The sequence below is a fragment of the Falco biarmicus genome, chromosome 11 (assembly GCF_023638135.1).
Source record: "Falco biarmicus isolate bFalBia1 chromosome 11, bFalBia1.pri, whole genome shotgun sequence".
NCBI lineage: Eukaryota > Metazoa > Chordata > Aves > Falconiformes > Falconidae > Falco > Falco biarmicus.
The window spans coordinates 30,057,904-30,078,122 of record NC_079298.1 but is presented as its reverse complement, the minus strand read 5'-3'; the positions used below and the strand labels follow the sequence as shown (position 1 = coordinate 30,078,122).

General features: G+C 51.0%; 1 protein-coding gene across 2 annotated transcripts in view; it reads left to right on the top strand.

The window, feature by feature from the left end:
* The first annotated feature begins 430 nt into the window (after positions 1–430).
* Positions 431–20,219, top strand: part of PBX1 (PBX homeobox 1) — a 133,839-nt gene continuing 114,050 nt past the window's right edge. Inside the window, exons 1-2 of one of the 2 annotated variants that reach the window (XM_056355887.1) lie at positions 431–1,365; positions 3,936–4,009. In XM_056355887.1, coding sequence (XP_056211862.1) covers positions 1,175–1,365; positions 3,936–4,009 — 265 coding nt within the window. In that variant the 5' untranslated portion in view covers positions 431–1,174. The remainder of the gene's footprint in view (positions 1,366–3,935; positions 4,010–20,219) is intronic. The other variant, XM_056355889.1, reaches the window with a different exon arrangement.

Sequence of the window (20,219 nt, the reverse complement as noted above, 5' to 3'; positions counted from 1 at the left end):
CGCTGAGGAGAGCTGGGGGGGGCTAAGGAGGAGCTGGCGGGTGTCGCTGAGGTGAGCCTGAGGGGCGGCGGGAAGGCTGAGGGGCACAGCACTGAAGGGAGGCGGGCCGGGGCCGACGACAGACCCGCCGAGCGGCGCATGGCGGCCGCTTGAGACGGGTTGCGAGGGGCCTGCAGGCCGTGCCCGGACAGGCCATCGCGCCGCACCCACCCCTGTCCCCGCCGCCGGCGGCCGAGGCCGCTTTAAGGCGCGGGCGGGGCGCGGCCCCCGGCCCACCTCTGAACCCGGAGATTGACGGGCGGCCGCGGCGGAGGCGGGGCGGCCCGGGGGGGCCGGTCTTCCCGCCGCCGCCGCCAATGGGGCCGGGGGGGCGGGGAGGCGCCGCTGCCCCTTCCTCCCCCCGCCCCCCGGGCTCCTCCGTGCCAGTTTGAGGAGTCCGGAGCCGAACAAAAGCAGGCGGCGAGGGCCGGGAGCGGTGCGCGCAGGCCCGGCAGAGGGGGGGGCCCCGCTGCCGGCCGCAAAGCGGAGCGGGCTGCCAGCCAGCCCCGAGCCCGGCCCGAGGGTGGGGGAAAGTTTGAAGCCCTCCCCCGGAGCGCGGGGGCTCCGCCGCTCTCCAGCCCCGGCAGCCCCGGCGCTGCCATCGCGGGCGGCCGCCCCGCTCCGCCCCGCCGCGGCCGTTGCCGCCGCCGCCGCCTTCTCCCCGGGCGCAGCCCCTGCCCCCGCCGGCCGGCCCGCTGCCTCCCCGGGCGCGGGGCTGCGCTGCCCTGCTTTTGGAGTCGCCGCCGTTTCCCCTCCCTTCCCCGGAACCCCCCCTTCTCCCTCCCTCCTCCTTCCCTCCCTCCTCCCTCCTCCTCCTTCTCCTCCTCCAGCAGCCAAAGGGATTTTTCCCCCCTTTCTTTCCCCTCTCCTCTCTCTTTTTTTTCTCCCTCATTTTTTCCCTCCTCCTCCTCCTCTTCCTCTCCGCCGCGGAGCCGGGCGCCAGCGTGAAGGATAAATAAAAAGCGAAGAGGAAGAGGCTGGGGAGGAGGAGGAGGAGGAGGAGGGGGGGGGGAAGGAAAGAAGAAGAAGAAAGCGAGCAAGAAAAGAAAGCGAGGAGCCAGGCGGCCAGCCCAGCCGCGCCGCTCCCGGCAGCCAGGGCAGGAGGCGGCGGCGGAGCGGGGGCCGGCGGCCGGCGATGGATGACCAGCCGCGGCTGATGCACACGCACAGCGGGGTGGGGATGCCGGGGCACCCGGGCCTGTCCCAGCACATGCAGGATGGACCAGGCGGGGCGGAGGGGGAGGCAGGCAGGAAGCAGGACATCGGAGACATCTTACAGCAGATCATGACCATCACGGACCAGAGTTTGGACGAGGCGCAGGCCAGGTGAGAGCGGCGGCCCGGCCCGGCGGGGGCAGGTGCCGGGAAGTTTCCCCCGCGCACGGCCCGGCCTTTGTTGTCCGGCGGGGGCAGCGCCCGGCGCGGGGGGACGGGGGGTCCCTGCTGCCGGGACGTGGCGGGGCGGGAAAAAAAGGGCACAGATTATCCCCCCACCCCCTTCCCAACTTGATGGTGGTTCCTGGGGGTCGCAGCCCCCCCCCCCCCCACCCCCCCAGCTCCTTCCCCACGGGGGGTCCCGGAGTGGGGCTCGGCTGGGCAGCGGCCCGGGGTCCTCAGCCGTTTTGGGGTGGGGGTGGATTCCGGAGGGAGGCGGGTGTTGCAGCAGGGCTCTGCGTTGGGCGCCTCCGAAAGAGGCACAAAGTACTGCTCCATATTATTTATTTTTTGTTGTTAGGGGCGTTAATAATGTTCTTTTTTAGGGCCCTGTAGTGGTGTTATTTTTCAGGCCGTGTTTTTGCCCTTGGAGGATGCACATAGAAGCTTCCCTTCAATTTTTTTTTTCTTGTTAATGGCAGAGGTATTTAAAAAACAAAAAACACCGCTGTAAAAGCCGGTAACCGAATTGTCCCCGGCTTCAGGGAGTGCAAACCTAAATACGTACCTTCAAGGCGCTAGCAAAAGTTAAGAGAGGGAGGAAAAAATAACAAATCCCCAAATCGAAGGCATAGTTGAAGGAATAAAACAAACAAGCAAAATAAAGTTGCCCTGAATTGGCTGGGGTACACTTGAAATTTCTTTTGGGCTGCAGAGCTGCTAGGTACGGTGTCCTTCCCCCTGGCATTCATGCCCCGAGCTGGAGCAGATTGCTAGAATACATTGTTCCTGGAAAAACGCATCGCACGGCCCCACAACTCTTTTAGGAAGAACTTCCAGAAGGATAAAAGTAGCCCCCAAACCTCAGCTTACATCCTCACCGCCTCCCCAGCTTGTATAAAGCTCTTGCTTACTGAAAAGCCTCGTTGCTGGGCTGATCTTACTAATTTTCTTACGTTCTTGCAGGGGCAGAGTAGCTGTTAGGAGGAGGAGGAAATCAGGCACTTTCTCCCCGGCCAGACCCGGGGCAGTGAAGGGATCTTCCTTCGGAAAGTTGCAGGAATTTTGTGTGTTCCTGCCTGCATAATTTAGTATAGTTAATCAAATCAACAAAGCCAAAGCAGAACAGAGGTGGGAGAAGGCTTTATGGGTTTGCCTTGCTGGACTATTTCAGCTGCTTCCTCACAGTACTTTTTAAATATATTTTTTATTACTGTTTTTAATGCTGAGCTGCCAAACACACCGTATTTATCAGTGATGTTTGGTTTTGCATTTCTTCCATCCATCCTACTGTTGTTTTGCTGCCTCTTTTCTTTTTTTTTTTTTTTTTTTAAATGAAGTTTTGGGAAGATGCAAAGTGCCAATATTATTAGTAAGGGGGCTCCTCCAGCATATGTACGTGATTTGTGTATACCCAAATGTCTGCACCCATCTGGGTGTGCTGATAAGGGGACGCTGTGGTTCTGCAAGGGTATATACCTTTGAGAGACTTCATCAGATATATAAATCTTTTTAACATGTTGTGGGTGGTGTGGGGTAAGTAGTGTGAATGTTTGCCAGATGTTCACATCGTCTTTCGTGTGTAATTTCGGTTGGTAAACAGAAATCCTGTAACAGGCGCCTGATAGCAACAGCCCTTTATACAACTAAACCCTTGGCTAAATGATTGTGTGGCTTAAGAGAAAAAGATAAAATCAGTTTCTTTGCCTCAGTGGGCACGCGGTGGGTTTTTAAAACCAGCCGATTAAAACTACCCCCACTCCCCTGCCCCCAAACTCTTTCCTCAGAACCCACAGAGAACGGTCAGCTCTGAAATAACAGCAGCCAAAAAGCAAGGCGTTGAATAGCATGCCCTCCCCTTCCCAGAAGCAGCTGGCTGTGTTTTTAAATGTGTTTACTGTCCCAATTGTAAAGAATTAAATTGTAACACCTGTGAATAAGCTGGATGTAAGTAGTGTGGAGGCAGGGAAATGGGTTTCTCTCGCCATACATGCATGCGTATCTCCGCACTCAAAGTTGGGCGACGAAATTCTCCGAATTGACAGCTCTTAAGCAGAGGATTTTTCCACCGCTGGGGCAAGGGGGGGGGGTTTAATTCCCTTCTACCTTGCAGGGTGAGCCTAATAAAGCACATGGCTAGCTTTAATATCGGAGGTGGGGGATGGCAAGAGCCCAGTGCTTGCTCTGTATTGAGTAAGACAGTTGAACCAAGCTTGGCTCCCAAAAGCTGCTGGTGTCAGCTTGGTGCATCGCTGGGCTTGCACCGGCGGTGGGAGACGCTCGGTGGCAAAGGTGATTTTCAAGCCATTCCTAAATTGGTATAATTCATCTCCTCTGCCTTAGATAGGTGGCTGTTTGCAGCACTGGCGCTCAAGTCATGGCAGAGGTAGTGGTGGGGCTGAGTGGGCTCAAACATGTCCCCTCCACCTCTGGCACGCACATGCCAGCCAGCAAGAATTTGGAAAGTTGTTCTTCATGGTGACATCCTAACCTCACTCGCCCCTCTCTTCTTTTCTCTCCAGGAAACATGCTTTAAACTGCCACAGGATGAAGCCAGCCCTTTTTAATGTCTTGTGTGAAATCAAAGAAAAAACAGGTAGGAAATCAGTGCTGTTGGTTCTGTGTTATTTTTCATTTTGCTCTTTGAGGGTTTTATACCACCAAGTTTGTGGCCCCCTCCCCCCCATAGCAGTATTTAAGTGGGGAGAAATAACTCGCTGGTATTTAATGCTTCTGGCTGTGGACTTGCACGATGCAGTTTGTGTCTGGAAGGGAAAATATTGTGGTTTAATTTCTATTGTATAGCCTCTTTTTATTTATTGCTTTTTCTGGGGACAAGAAAAAGATCAAAACCCTCACAATTTGTCTCTTGCTATAGTTTCTTCTTTAAGACATGGCACTGCTTTTTTTTTTATTATTATTAAATAAAATCTGAGTACAGAGTAGCGGGGGAAAAGACCCGACAAAATAAAATTGTGCAGTCAGATTGCTGTTACTGTTCAGGTAAACGTAAAGGTTTCTTAGTTGTGTGGGTTTTTTTTTTTTTTAAAAAAAGGGTTAAAATGCTCTTGTCTGCCAGTCATCCTGGCTAGCTCATGTAAGAGGGAGTTGTCAGTTGCCTTTAGTGAAAGCAATATATTAGATTGTTAGTTACTTTAGGGTACTGTTGTTTTATGGCATGGGGTGTTCTCAGGCTTCTAAAGAAGCTAATGGCATGAGAGCGTTGGTTCTGCCGTTTCCCACTTTCCAGACCTCCTACCATGTACTAACACACTTATAACACATCCCAGGGGGGCATTTAAATTTTAAAAGCAACAATTAAAAAATAGCAGTCATCAATCAAGGGTGATCTTAAACAACAGATGCTCAGGGAAGGGCATTTAACAACATGCACCACTTCTTTATGTATTTGTCAGAATCTCTTATTTTTAATTAAAAAAATGGGAGGAATGATGGAAATTTGGTGGGGCGGGGGTGTGTGTGTGTTCATCTCTGCTGTTGGTTTTCTGAGCCGACCAGAGTTGATCGGCGGGTTTTTCCATGCCGATCTAGCTGCCTTGTTTCAGCTTGCTGTGAAGTACTTGACTTCTTTCCCCCCCCTTCCTTTTACAACAAGGACTGTAACAGTCAGTAATTCATATCTGAGCCATATAAGCAAGGGCATGACATGAATGAAAGTGACAATAAATATGATTGCACACCTAGCTGATATACATTGATAGTTACACATAAAAGAGGAACAGCTTTCAGGAGCCTGAATCGCAAGTCTTATTTTTTTTCTTTCTTAAATATATATATAAAACCTCCTAGCGTGAGCAGCTGATTGAAAATACAATTACTTGACTCTTGCAATATATATAAGATGACTAAGGGGGACCTTTTGTTAAACGTTGTTTGTGCAGAGTGTAGCCCAGACAAAGCTCCTACTGATGGCATTCGGCTCTCTGAAGTCCTCACGGCTGCGTGGCTGGGTCTGACCTTTCCGAGGAGTCCTTTCTTATGGAGTTCCCATAATATTAAGCTAGTAGGTTCGGTATGGGAACCTCTGTACAGTTCATATGATGTAACGTGAGGGAGTCTGCCTGGAGGTGAATTTTATGGGTTTTATAGCGTTCCCCTGTGTGCCACCCTAAAAAAAGGAGACACGGAGTTCTTTTCTCTCTTCCCTCTTCTTTTGTGTTGCGTGAGCCAAAGAAAATGTTTGTCTGCCTTTTCTCCACATGTATTTGATGCTCCGTATGCTGCCTGTGCAGGGGTACTTTTTGGCAGGGTGACTGATGAATCCCACCTCAGCTTTTCTATTAATGCAGTCGCAAAGTTAGGGGACAGACTGGGAATCTGCTAGGACCAAACCTGATGGGAAATCCAGGTGACCTCAGGGATGCTCTGGGGTCCTGGTGAGCTGTGGAGGGTTGGGGAGCTGTACGTATCCCACAGTGGCTGGGTAGGATAATTGCTGGCTGCTGAGGAAAATCGAGAGGTGGTATAGGGCAAAGTGTGCTGCTGGAAATAAAGGATATTCAGGTGTGAACTGGGGTTGTCTTACACTTTTTTCTTTTATTTTTATTTTTTGCTGTTGTGCCTGGGTTACTTGGCCATGGAGGAGTTGTGTAGAGGTATCTGAAGAGGTTGAACTGAGATGACTTTTGGAGCATTGTTTATCTGCCCTTAATATATTTATGGTGAATTCTTTTACTTTGTAAATTCAAAGACCTCCTCCCCTCTCCCCCATCTGGGTCCCCAAAAGTCAGGGTTTGTAAAGAAGCAAGCAGCCAGATGGTTTGGTTTTGATTGTTTTTTTTTTTTAATTATTGCTTTGTGGGCCCAATGCTAGGAGGAAGTTAGTCTTGTTTTTTTCTGGGGCTGAGGGTACTGCCTGCTTCTGTTTGCTCGCTCCTTCCTTGTGGGCAGCGGCGTGAAAGTTGAGCCAGCTTCTCTCTTCCCACTTTCCATTTTGCTTCCCAGATTTTTGCATGTGTCGTGTTTGAAATCCTGGTGATTGTTTGTGGTCACTGGTGGGTGTTTGAAAGTGCGTGCGTACATCTTCCCCCCGGCGTTATGATGTGCAGAAATGTGCGTTCAGTTACCCCGCTGCCTGATTTAAGTGACTCCAGAGCCTTACGGAGACTTTACCACAGTCTCTCGCAACATTATGGCTAATATTTCATAGCGTTAACGTTGTCTTGAGCAAACCCAAAGTGTCCATAAAGTTTTTAGACAAAGAGGTCGTCTGTATTGGCTGAAGAGTTGCCTTTTGCGTTTGGGCTCTTCAGTTCTTTTAAAGCATTTATAAATACTTTAAGAAAAAAAAAATTACCAACAACCAACAAAACCTGGAAAAAAGCTCAGTGGGTTGTCTTTTGTCTGTGGCATGGAGATTGTTGCTTTTGGGGTGATGACTGTTTAAAAGTAACAAAAGTTGAGAGGTTTGCTCTGAGTGGGAGCATGTGAGGGGAGTGTGTGGAAATTGCCGCTGAAATATGTGTATAAGTTGTCGGCGTTCATTTGGTGTGTTTTCACTTGCTGTTGGTCGCTTTGTTGCGAAGGAAGGGGCAGGACTGCCTTCAAATGGCTGGCTGGCTTTTTGGAATAATAATTATGGAAATGGGAGGCATTGTTGTCCTAAATACAATTGATTCCTCTGTCAATAGGGATTGAAATCGGAAATTGTATTGCTGATTTATAAAAAGTTTGAAGGCAGGGGTAGGGACTCTGTCTTTACGGCCTCCCCCCTCTCTTGTGTTTTTTTCCTCTTTTTGGTATGTTGTGTTTTTTTTTTTTAAGCTGTTCTCTGCATGAGCTGAATAGCTAAGCAGAAGAATCAGGCAAGGCGTACGCAGACGTGGGGTCCTTGGATGGCAAACTGGAAAATATCTGCTGTCAAAATGCAGCAGCATCTATTTCAGCTATGAGCCTTTCCCAACTCCCATCTCGTTCGGCAGGGACCGGTGGGGAGAGGCTGAGCGCAGGATATATGACCATTTAATCTGATTCCTCCTCCTTAAGAGCTTTTCCCATCGTTTCACTTTCTCTGCTCTTTTGGGGGAGGTGAGGGCATCAGGCAAATTCTAGTTCTTAAAAAGACCCTGACTTTGTATTTCAAATCCCCTGATTTTATTTTTTTTTCCTTAACCCCCCTCACCCTTCTGTGTTGAAAGAATTTTAAGTTTAAAAGAAAAATGTACATGCCACCAACGGGGGGAATTTACGAAGTGGAATATTTATAGACAGCACTGATTAGCTGTGCAATTGTTGTTGAATAATGGGTTTGTGTGTGTGGTTTTTTTTTTAATTTTAGAACATAATAGCTATATAAGGTGCCTCTTAGCTACCTTTCCCTGTGCATTATCTTCACCAAACTTAACTCAAATCAGATCTTTGAAGGAGGTGGGATTTTTTCCCCCCCTTCTTTTCTTCCTTAACACCCCTTTGTTCTCTCCAGCTCTGTGTTCAATTAACACCCCCATTGCAGAACTGTAGTCTTTTTTTTTTTTTAATGTCTGTTACTGTATTTCACTTCTGACACCTCCCTTATTATTCTTGCCTGCTATTTCTCTTTCATATAGCAATTACGATACGGGGTTTCTTTCTTTCTCCCTCCCTTCTCTCCCCCTGCTCCCAACTAAAGCCCCACCAAGAGCAGCATGGGGAGAAGAGAGGCAGCTGCAGTGCGTGCAGTGGTAGTGTTTTTGGGATATGGGGCAGAGCTGGAAGTGGGGTATGCTGTCAAGCCCAAGGCCCCTCGGATGGAGTTTTTCTCAGGGCTGAATGGGGCAGCTTGCTTTCCTCCCTCCCTCTCCCCGCCCCCCCCCCCCCCCAGTTTTCAGACCCTGCCTGCCTTGTTATCCTGCATTTCCACTGAGGTTTCTCAAGGTGCAGGGGAGAGTTAAAACATCCCGCTTTGAATTGCAGTGTAATTCTTGCACCTAAGAGGAGGCTTCATTCTGCTTCTGCAAAAGCTCATAATGAAAGTGCTGGTGCTCCAGCCCCAGAGCATCTGGGTCCCTGCTCTGCTCTTGGTGGGTCCACCCTTCACCCGGCTGCTCTCCCTCCGGCCCATCAAAGGGGAGGAAGCCTTTGCTTTGATATTTATTATTAATATTTTTTTTCTCCTCCAGTTGAGAGGCTTTGAAGGCAAAAGTGATGGTTCTCTCTCCCAGCTGGGCAGGCTGTCTGTAGGGGCATGGTCTGTGGGGTCCGTAGTGCCGCTGCCCTGGTGGGAAGTGAAACATTTTGGGAGAGGAAAGGGCTTCCTGCCGGCCAGCACTGCCCGAGGAAGCCTCTTGGCAGCTCACAAATTGCTTCCAGAAACCTGATGTCTTCAAGAGAAAGGAGGGAAGGGAACATTCAACATGCTGGAAGATGGGGATGGTTTGGGAGGGAAAGCAGCCTCTGGGAGACCTTGGCTTGGTGGAGGGCTGTATCACTGCAGGAGGAGCGGCCACCTCTGGGGACTGGCTGGGAGGGATGGATACCAGTCACCCTGATGGGAAGGGGGATGTGCCCCAGTAGGGTCCTGGTGGCTGGAATGAGCAGCGTCTTCAAGGTTGGACCTGTGTCACTGCAGCGAGTTCTTTTTCTGGGCTTTCCTCTTCCAGCATGATGTTGTCCATCTGGGATACGCTTGGGATGGGTAGCTTTGGAGGAGCATGCTTGCAGGGAGATTTCTCTTTTTTTCCCTTTTAATTTTATATTTTCTTCCTCTCCCCTGGTAGCATGTGGTTGGAGCTCTTTGAACGGAGCAGGCTTAATTAGTTTAATCAAAATTGGCCTCCTGCAATCCTCCAGGGAAGGAGGTGGGAAGCACGGGGCGGCCAGCGGGCTCTTCCTCCCACCTCCTCCCCCTCAGCCCTGCCGGCAAAGCAGAGAAACCAGGCCCAGCTCTGGCACAGCCTCACTGCTCCTGAGGGACTCGCTACAATTCAGGAGTACAGGAAGAAACCTGTTTGGTTTTGTTTCCAGGCTTGTTTTTTTTGTGGGTGCCTGATGTCGAGCAAACTTTGCTGTGATTGCAGCAGACTGGGAAGATGCTCTCGGAGGGTCTTTTGGGTCCCGTTGCTCCCTGCCTCATCTGTTTGCTCCGGGGGGGGTGGATGAGCTTGTCCCTTGGCCCTCAATCCCATGCTCCCCAGTCTCCCAGCCTTTGCTTGCACTAGCCTCCCCAGGTATTGGGTGGCAGTGGCTGTTGGATGCATGTGTCTGGGGAAGGAGGGTGCTGGGAAGGTGCTGTGCCGGCAGCTTGCTCTTCAGATGCTGCCTGCTGACAAGGCGCAGAGGAGAAGGAATCTTTGTGTTCCATTAATGCACGCTGGAAAAATATCTGTTTTAACTAGATGCATACATAAATAACAGCTAACCAGAGCATCCTCTAACATGAACGTTAGGTGTCTTCCGCGCTGCCATGGGTTTCTGCCCAGTCCATCTCCCCTCGCCTCTGCACGGTCTTGGCAGCAGTCAGAGCGTGGGTGAGTGGGTGAGCTCAGGGAAAGAGATCTTTTTATTGGGTCTTGTAGCTCCAAACGAGAAACTCAGAAGGTCTTTCAGGCCTAAATTTCTCCAGGGGAAAATGGTTCAAGTTCCCTTATTTGAGACCTGCAAAGGGATTTCCCCCTCGGAGCGCTGACTGTCTGGGAGCAGGGCTTTTCTAAATGATCTCAAATGCTAGATTTATTCCTTTTAGCAGGCTCGCGCGCTGCGTGCTGGCCCTGGGTTTGAGGGCAGCGGCTGTAAACAAAACGCAGAGAAACTCTGAGACAATTTCATCATGGTTTCCCCCCCCCTCACCCTGATCACAAGGAAATTACTGCATGCAGCAGTTCTTTAGGGTAGTAGGGTGGTGGTTATAAACGTAAATGATTTTGTTTGCAGCAAGACACACCAGGCTATGCTGCTGTTGGTGCTTCTGCTGAATCAGAGCTGGGGATTCTGGCAGGGAAAAGGGAGGAATATGGGATTCCTCCTCTGCCTTTGGTTCAGCACCTCATTCCCCGGTTCCTCCTTTAATCCAGCAGCTGCTGCCTTCTCTGCTAATGAAGCTCTGCAAAGGGTTTCATGGTCTCTTGGAAATCTGTGGTGAAACATTTTACTACTGGGTTTTTTCCCCTTCCTGTGCTTGGAGTTGGGGTGCTTTGGGAGGCAGCAGAGCCCGTCCTATTTGCTTTGTGCACTAGAGGGGTGGTTTGCAGCAGGTGCAAAATGCCAGGTACCCAGTGGGAACAGGGGGTGAGTTTGTGTCTGAAGATGTGATATTTTCTTTTTTTCTACCTTTCTGATTTTTTTTTTTTCATTTATTTATTCAAGTCTTGCATTCTCATGGCAGTTTTCCTATACATACTGTGAGTTTCACCCTCCTGGTAACATGTGCTGTTCTTTGCTTTGTTTTGGGAGTTGCTGTGGGGGAGGTGGGCTGCACAGCCCTGGCTTCCATGGACCCCAGAGCAGGATGGCCTCTGCCAGGCTCCAAGCTTTTGGGCTCAAGCTTTGGGCTTTTCAGTGCCAGGCAGGGAGAAGTGATGCTTCTTTGTGCTGCAAGGATGTGTGCTGTACAGCGCCTAGCACAGGCAGGACTCGGTGCTGGGTTGGGGTTTGGAAGGAGGTAATGTGATTTACAGCAATGGATCTGGTTAATAATCTCCAGCAGCTTCTGTATACTCAGGGGCTGCTTGTATTCCCAGCCAGGTGTTTGCAGACCGGATCAATATGGCCCTATTTGCATGGGGCTGTCCATAATCTAATAAACCAGCCTCAATCTGCATCCTTCGCTTTCCCTAAACATCCATCTAGAGATGATCCCGGTCCAGTTGGACTGGTAAGTGTTCCCTGTGGTGAGAGAAGCTGTTTGTGAACAGTGCCTGGCCCCTGGACTGCCAGCCTAGTGTCATTTGTGGCACCCCAGTGCTGCCAGTGGGTACTGGGTGCCAAGGCTGTACCCTCCAACAGAGCCTGGGCTGTGCAAGCATCCCAGATTTTTGGGTGCACTGGCTGTTTGTAGTTGCTGCATGGTGCTTTGCAGACCATCACCTCCCCAGTATGCTCCAGAGGCATCGATGTCGGGGGTTTTTCCATGAAATCCCTCTTCTTGCCATGTCACCTTTGAGGAGCTTCTGCTGGGAACCCCGTTTGAAACCAATAACGATGGTTTTGCAGGCTGGGCGGTCGGCAGCTTCTGCTGAAAACTCTCTTGGAGGTGTTGCATCCCCTGGCAACTTAAATAGCACAAGGTGGCAGGCAGTATGGGGATAAATTACAGAAAGCTGTGACCTGAGGAGGCTGTGGGCTGAATACATTAAAGCGTGGTGTTGTCAGGCCAGCGGTGGGGCTGGGGAGGGACTTGGGTGATGCTGTTTCCCAGTGTTGGGGGATTGGTTGGGCTGGAAGTATTGGTTTGCAACTGTGTTGCTTAGAAAAAAATATAAAATAAAAAAATCCCTGAAGAATTAAATCTCTTGGCCTTGGGCTTGTGAGCCCTGCACCTGTATGTTTTTTTTTTTTTTTAATCTGGAACAGAAAGCCACCTTTACTGGTTCCTTTTCCTGGTGGCAAAGGCGTGGTGGCAGAAGAACCGGCAGCCCGATGGAGGGGATGGCTGCTGGGGGAAGCTGCCTCACCAGGCTGCTGTGCCGGCTGAGGAACGGTGTGCTGTCACTGCTTCTCGGTGTTTTGGGGAGGTCACCAGCACAGATAATAGAAATCCCCTCTGACACCTTGAGCAAGCAGCATGTTGTCACAGTCCTCTCCCTGCCCAGCCTTTTATTTATAGGAGAAGCCTTACCCAAAATAGGTTTTTTGCTTGTCCTAACCTGATGGGGCTGTTTCTCACCCTCTTTTCCTTTTTTCTTTCTTTCCTTCTTTTTTTTTTTTTTTAAATATACTGATAAATTGAAAACCCTCAGAACAGCCAGTGCTGTGAGGAACCACTCTAATCTAAAATGATAACTTTGCCATTTTACTGCAGCCTTGGTGAAAAACGAGCGGAGCTGCCTGTGCAAGGGGGATCAGCCCGTCTAAATGCTGGTGGCTGGATTTTTGTTTCTCGCCTGAGTGCAAGCCCAGAAACTCAGTTCATCATTTCCATGTCCCATTTTCGGTTTCACAGGCAGCATTTTGCAACGCCACGTTTGGCCCAGCCTGGCTGGCCTGCCTGTCCTTGTTATCAGAAGAGGAAAATCGAGTTTCTCTCCTGGTTGGATAACATTTTCAAATTCCAGAGTGATGTCGATTAGCAGAATTAGCAGTGGCAGGTTAACTGGCAAAAATACTCTTCCAGTTGTGAAGTATTCGTTGCTGGTCGCTGATCCTTTCCCAACTCCAGCGGTCCTGATCCTGGACATGTCGTTGCAGCACAGGGATTTTTCTCTTAATTCAATGCAATTGTTTCCTTTGACATTTGATATTTACAAGGCTGGAGCCAAAATGAAAGTGAATCTGCCTGTAACTCTCCAAATGCGCCTTTCTAATTTCAACATTAATGTTTCAAAACCCAAGCTGCTGGTGGGTGTACCTTTGCTTGTTTACACACATTATTTTTTTTTCTCCTCCCCCCCATCCCCCCCCCCCCGCAGTGATTTTCTCATGAAACACTAAGAATGGTACGGTAACTGCAGCCTCTGGATGGATCTGCCTCCTGCTTTAAGATTTGAAATTTGGCTTTTGGCTCTTAAGTCTCTTAATTTTAAAAGGTTGCAAGTATTTTAACTTAGTCTTCTTTTTTTGTATGCAAAATTATTATTGCAGTGGCACTATTTTAGTAATTTGCAGTAGTCCTATTGCAGTAATTTGCAGTAATACGATTATTGCAACTCTCTAGTCAAAAGGCATGGTTCACAGGGTAAAAGGAATGAGTTGGAAGGAGTTGCAGCCATCAGCCCTGACTTCATAGCGCAGGATGTGGCCTCCCCTGTATGTTCGGTGAAGCTTGTGCTTTCCAGAAGGATTCTTGGTCTTATGTAGGAAAGTTGGAGGCAGTGGGGCATGCTCCACCACAGCTGGCGAAGGTGGTGTTTTGAAGGGTTTATGACCCTTGTTTTGCAAGGGGTCACCTATTTATTTCTGATAGGAATTTGTGAAGCTTCTGGCTGCTGCGTTATGCTGTGCGTGTGCCTGCTGAGAGTGAGTGTGCCTGCCGCGGCCCTGCTCCCGGTGCAGTTGTGTGGCTTTGGGGAGCAGGTGGCAGGAATGGTGTTTTCGGTGAATGTATTATTACCCTGAAAGGTCCTGGCTGTTAGATCTGCTCAGCAGATGTGAGTGTTGATCGGTATTGGTGGTGGGGAGTTGCAATATACTTTGCTAATGGAGAAAAACCTGAAGAACAATTCCCTGATTTACGCTTTCGGCGATGTGAAATGAAGCGGTCTGAAGCGCTTTGCTCAGCAAGCTCTTAGCAGACCGCTTCTTCATCCCTCGTTCATGCAGATTTTTCCGAAGAGGCTCTTTCTCAGCTCTGTTGCTGGGTGAGCAGAGACAGCTGGGGGGCACGGACCCCTTAAATGCATCCGGATGCAGAAAGCGTTGAGCATGGGAGCAGGGAGCGAGCAGCACCCGCTATAGCTCGCTCCAAAGCCCCGGTGCAATTCTGTCCCCATGTGGCTGAAAAGGTCATTTAGCGCAATAGCAAACATTTAATTTATTTTTTTGTGTGTGTGCTCCCTTAAATAGTCAAATTAGCATCCTTCCTCTGCTACAGGAGCTTCTGGAGGGGGCGTCCTGAGAAGGATTATCAGTAGGAGCGCCTGGGCCTGGGCTGTTCCTCTCCCGAAGGTCCCCGGCTGCTATTTGCACATCCTGGTGTCTGACTGCGGCTGGCATTTTCCCCCGTTCGGTGGAATTTACTTTCTGCCTGGTGAGGGCATTGGGTAACATTTGCACACCTGGGCTGCTTAAGCTGTGGAGGGGCTGGGGGGATGCGGCGGAGAAGGTCAGGGGTCTCTGCTTTCCTTATGGGCAGGAGGAAGCAGGGAGAGCAGCTGATGGGTACTGTGTCCTCTACCTAGGCAGCAAGCAGGAGGGGGGAAATGATGCTACGTAGTGTGATGGTACCTGTGTCACCATCTGGACCCTGCTCTGATATTAGGTGGATGCAGGGTTGGCCCCGGCTGTGGAAAGCTCAGACTGTGCTCAGCTTCCTCTGGTGGTGGATGGACCAGTTGGGCAGTGGGTGCTTGGTTGGTTTGGGTTGTGGCAAAGGGGCTCTGTTTCCATTTGCGTAAGCTTGCAGTGTGTGCCTGGGAGGCATGCAGCCCTGGGGTGGGATTTCGCCTTAGAAATGGCTCTTCTGCATCCAGGTTTAGAACGCTATGGGGCCCTGACCTGTGGGCTCTTGGGAGTAAAACGACGCGTGCAGCAGTGCAGTGGCATGGCTGGAGGTTTAGGGAGACTATCCCAAGGGCAAACAGGGATTGTTTGCTGTGGAAAACCCACAAGCAATATGGAAGGAGATAAGACACAGCTAAGGGTGGTAGCAGGGGAAGTCCCCTTTCTTGCCATGCTCCTGAGGTAAGTGGCAAAGCCCACCGGGGTGAAAGGACAGATTATTTCCCTTTTTCTGCCATGTTTGGTTTAGGCCTTGGAAACATGCTTCGTCAAAGGCAGCATGCCTGACTAGGTGGGTGCTCAGGGGCTAACAACCCGGGGGCTGGGGCAGAAGTGGAGCGCTGGGAGGGCCGTGATGGCACGGTGCTTCCAGCCCGAACACCCGGCCGGGAGCTGCGGGCATGGCTGGTGGAGCATGCCGGCGCTGTGTGCCGAGACACGCAGCTGCGGGCAAGGGCGGTGGATGAACCTGCTTCGTCGTACGTAGGCTGCGACTGAGAAAGGAGCTGCGCAATTAGGAGAGGTCCCTGCGGTTTGTGTTTGAAAGGAGCTCCATTAGGATAATTTTTAAGCTCCTGTTTAATCAGAGGGCTGTCGGCTAATGAAGAGGGAAACTGCTTGTGCAGTGGGACTTGGTTCATGCTGCATCCCCTCTTCTCAGTCCCTTTGGCTTTTTTTTTGTTTATTGCTCTTGCTTCACCCTTCAGGGATGCTGGTTCTGCTACCCAAGAGGTGGCCAGGCTCCCATCAGCACCCTTGGGTAGTGATGGTCTCCTCCCTTGGGCAGCTCTTTCCAAGGATCTTCTCAGCCCCTTACCCATTGCACATAGTCAGCAGCCAGCTGCCTTCCTCTTGCCACATCTCCTCCCACTGTGCAGACACTGGTGCTGGGTCTGACCCTGGTCAGCGACTGCCCTTGCAGGCTCCTGGGGGAAGCCTGTCCCTGTGGCTTTCTGGAGGGCTCTCTTAGGCTTGGTGAGGAGCATGGAGGAGACCTAAATGAAGAACAAATGAGAACCATTTAGAGACAAATAGGAATCAGATTTATGAAGCAGGCGAGACAGCCCTTTGGAAGGGGCAGAGGGGGGCTGTTTGCTTTAATCATTCTCCTTGCTTTTCAGGCAATAATAAAGCAGACTTGTTTTCTTTTACCTTTTCTTCCCCCAGCCTCTTCTCTTTCCCTCTGTTCCTCTTTCTTGCTGTTCTCAAAACAGCCCTGGATCCAGCAGCACTAGCATCTCCTCCTTGAGCTCCTACCTTCTGCAAATGGGATTACTGGCCAATCCAGCCAACATCTTGTTCAGTTTTTTCCCCTTCTTCTGTCTGATTCTCCCTGTCAGGATCTTGTCACCTCAAGCCAGGCTGCCTTGCCTGGGCTGCCGGGGCTGAGTCCCTCCTGCTGCCAGAGGAACTTTTTGGACTTTCTGGAGTGAGTGGTGGAACAAACTCCTCCAGGTAGGCTGAGGTTTTCTCTAAGGAGTCTGTTTGTCCTTGCACGCTCTGTTGTGTGTTTTAGAGGTGGTCCCTACGGACTAGATGTGCTTGGAGGAGATAAAAGTTTCTCTGTTGGAGATCTTGGGCAGCATCTCCTAGATGCTTGAGTTGCCTCCTAACATTTGCTCCTCCAGGATGTGGTGGTGGCTGGTGACTACAAGGGAGGACCCTGTGTTCCTGGCCTCCACGAACAAGTTGTTTCCCTGCAGAAGTGTGCTTCCTTCCCCTTCCTCCTTCTTCTTGCCCTGGTCATTGTCTTGGTGCACAGCAGGGGGATCTTGGAATGGCTGGGACCATATGTAGCTGTGGGTCAATGGAGCAGAGCCTTTGATCCCTTCAGCACTTCCAGCAGTCCTCGTGGTGAGTAAGTAAGCATCTTCCCAGGCAGAGAGGCCAGGCTGGAGCTGGGATTAGCAGTTCCTGTGAGCACCTCTGCAGCTCTGTCTCCTGCACTGGGCACCATGCAAAGGATGAAGTTTCTCCCACCTTGAAGGGCAGCATGTGCCCTGCCTGCTGCTGTGTGCCTAGTCAGGGAGGTCTTGCCAGTGCCTTCTGCAGCTGGGCTGCTGCAGCCTGCAGGTCTGTTGTGGTGTCCCAGGCAGAGCTTTCTCATGCAGAGTTGTTTTTCTGTTTACTGGTGGCTAGTAGAGAGACAAGGGATCTGAGGTAACCTCCGGCGTGTTCTGGTGGATTGCTTTCAGGTGCTCCTCCTGGGTTTTGCAACCCACTTAATCTCTTCTATGTAGGATTCCACATCCTGGAAAGTAAGTGCAGCCACTCTGCTGGGGTGTGCTGGGAAGGCTGGTGGTGAACAGACTTCAGTACCTTTGGATTTTCAGCTCCAGACCCCACGGATGTCCAACTACTCATGGCTCAGGCAGAGACTTTCAAGGTGACAGAGCCAGAACTGTATTCCCAGCCAGCCTGTGGGGCTGTTGGACCCCTCCTGTGTTGAGTGGGTGATGCTGGTGCAGTGTGGTGGGGTGATTTCTCTGGGCACCCTTCACCTCCAGTGCTCAGCAGCTCTCTTGTGAACGCTGCAGAACTGCACGTACAATTGCAATCAGTCCTCCTGTGTGGCTTGGCACATCTTGTGTGTAGGCTTTGCTGATAATCCTTGATGGAGGTTGTATCTGATCCCAGTGTGGGCATCTTAGCTGCTTGGCAAAAGCCATTCAGAAGAAAGTTTGTGATGACTTTGGTGCCCAGGAGACTTTGATGCCCAGGAGGAGGAAGGCTACCACAGGGCTTTCCAGTTGCAAACTGGTTTAGCTTTGCACTGAAAAGTGGAGTGAAGCAAAGGAGCTGAGCGTTCCCTGTGGTGGCTTTTCCAGGTCAGCATGAGGGAAATTGCCTCCCTTGCAGTGCAGGGTGAGCCTCCTCCCTTGTTCAGCACAGCAGAAATCATGGCTGTAAACCTTTGCCCTGGTATGTAACCATACAGTGGACAGTCGTCTCCCCAGCTCATGGGGTTGGTGCCAGGGGAGCACATGGGTGCTTTGGCACCCTGGCTGTGGATACATCCCAAAGCTTCCTGTCCTGCACTGTATTTCATCTTCCCGTGATTCCAGAGAGGTCTGTGCATAAGTTGCTGTCAGCAAGCTTCCCTTTAATCGTGCCATGGTGGGGCTTTTTTTAAAAAAATATTATTTTATTAGGAAATTCCCATTTGGTTGCTTTAAAAAGCAAGCCCTTGTGGCTGGCCCCTGGCCCGCCGCTAACAGATTTGTTTGAGAAAAGGCTGCGTTGGCATCCTGCTTTATTGAACATGCCTCCTGGGAAGGCGGTTTGAATATCCTTCTGTCTCCTCCGAGCAGGGAGCTCTCAGGACTGCCTGCCGCCATGGGGATGGGGAATGCTCTTCTCTCCCTTTCCCTCCCACCCCTTTCCCTTGTTCAAGCCGCCCCCGTTTTTTGTTTTTTTTTTTTTTTTTTTTTTGAAGAGAGAGAGTGCTATGCACCGTGCGTCCTGCTCCATGCGGCTTTTCTCTTTCCCCACGGAGTTCATCCAAAGTTCGTATCCAGACGATGAACAAAGTAGCTCAGACCTTTTCCTGACTCCTCACCCTTTGTCCTCATCACTTAGTGACAGACAGGAATCAAATGCCGCAGACAGGCTGATGGGACAGGGCTGTGTGAAAGTCCTTGGAGGAGGAGGAACGGAGCAGTGCTGGGTACATGGGGGTCTCATCTTTAAACTCTTCTTCCCCTCCCTGGATAAAGAGCAGAGCTGCTTTTACTTTGAACAGCAGAGGGGAGGTACAACATGATTGTTGGTTGGCTTTTTTTTTTTTGGCAGAAACCAGATAAATGTTTAGTGACAATAAATGTTGGGAAGAAGGACCGGATGGAGTTAGCCTCAGTGTTTAGCACTGGGTGTGCCTCCCGTCGGGAGCACGGGAAGGAAGGGGCTACAGGCCCGCATGGATCAGAGGGGTGGAGGCTGCTGGTCTGCCTGCATCACCTCTCTGCTGGAACAGGAGGCTTCCCTGTGGGGAAAAGGGGGTGCGTGGTCCTGGTCCCCATCTGTTTCTAAAGGCTGAATTTCCCTGGCTTGGTCTTCCGTCTCACCGAGAAAGGTGACCTGGTCTGGTCTTGGTCTTCTATCTCACCCAGCTTCAGGGCTCCCCTGTGGGTGGTGAGGGTACCCCACCAAGGGTGCAGGGGAGTGGGGTTCAATGTTGGAGGCCTCCCTGCAGGCTGGTGTAGCTGGGCAGTTGTCTGGGTTGGGCTTCTCACTGCTACCAAAAGCTGGGAAGTGGCTGTTTCCTGAGCTGGCATTTGGGCTGCTCAGGAGACTTGGTTCAGCCTGTCAGGAAGGGAGAGGAGCAATTTAGCTTGTTTGTTCGTTAGCACTTGTCTAACTCATTCAGCTGTCAGAATTGGGATGACTCCTGATGGGTATTTATCCCTCTTCCAGATGTCCTCCCCACTGTTCACCTTCTTTTTTTTTTTTTTAATGAAAAATAATGACAACTGGAATGTCTGGTAGTCCCAGATGAGGAAGGGATGGCAGCACCTCATGGCAGAGATTTTTGGGGGGCTTTTATGAAAGCTAGATTGGCTGTAGTGCCAATTTTGGCAGAGGCTGTGGAGGGTAAGGTTCTCAAGTCTCCAGAGAGAGGAGGTCTCCATGAAATCTATGGTGACCCTTGGCTCAGGGCTGCTCCCCAAGAGGTGATCCCGCAGAGATGTGCAGGGCCAGAGCTTTGTTTCAGTCCTAGATCTTCTCGTGAGGCACAGAGTGCCTCATGTCTGTCTCCGGAAAGCGAGGACCTTTCCCGTGGTCTCCTAAGGGCATCGTGCTGGTACAGGCAAGTGGCTGCAGCCTCCCATAGTGTGTTACCTGTTTTAAGCCCCTGAAGCAAGCTCCAGGGAAGTGGTGCAAGGCAGGGCTGGGGGCTTTGCCTGCTTGGAGCCACCCTGTTGGCAGGGAGATATGAATGTCCCTTGTGTAGACCAGCTCTGTGCCTGGCTGTTGAGGCACAGGTGTGCAATTGGATAGGGAGGAGAAACACTGCTGCCAGGTAAAGACTTTCAAAGGAGCATTTACATTTGGTCCTTAAATCCTGGGAAGTGCCCCGGAGGCTGTGGTTGAGAGGCAGATCTCCTGGCTTCAGTTTGCATGTGGAGAGAGTCTGCTCATGGTTTAAACAAAGCAAGAGCAATGTGGTCTGCTCTGCTGGTAGAGGAGAAACCAAATTGCTCAGTGAGTCCTAGGACTGAGCAGGGAGCTGGGGTGACCAGGTCACCCCAAGGCAGGTTGAGTCCCTGTCCCCTGCCCTGGCTGCAGCATGCCACGTAGCTCTGGCCACTCTCATCAAGACCTGCTGGCTTGCATGGGGTCATCTCGGAGGCAGCAGGAAGGGGTTGGGGAGGTCCAGGTTTTGCGCTCTTTTGTTAGGTGATTTTGCAGAGCTTGCTGATCTGGGCCCTGGCCAGCTTGTCTGACTCACAGGAATCATCTCACGAGTCTCCTACACCCTTCATTACCTGATCCAAGTG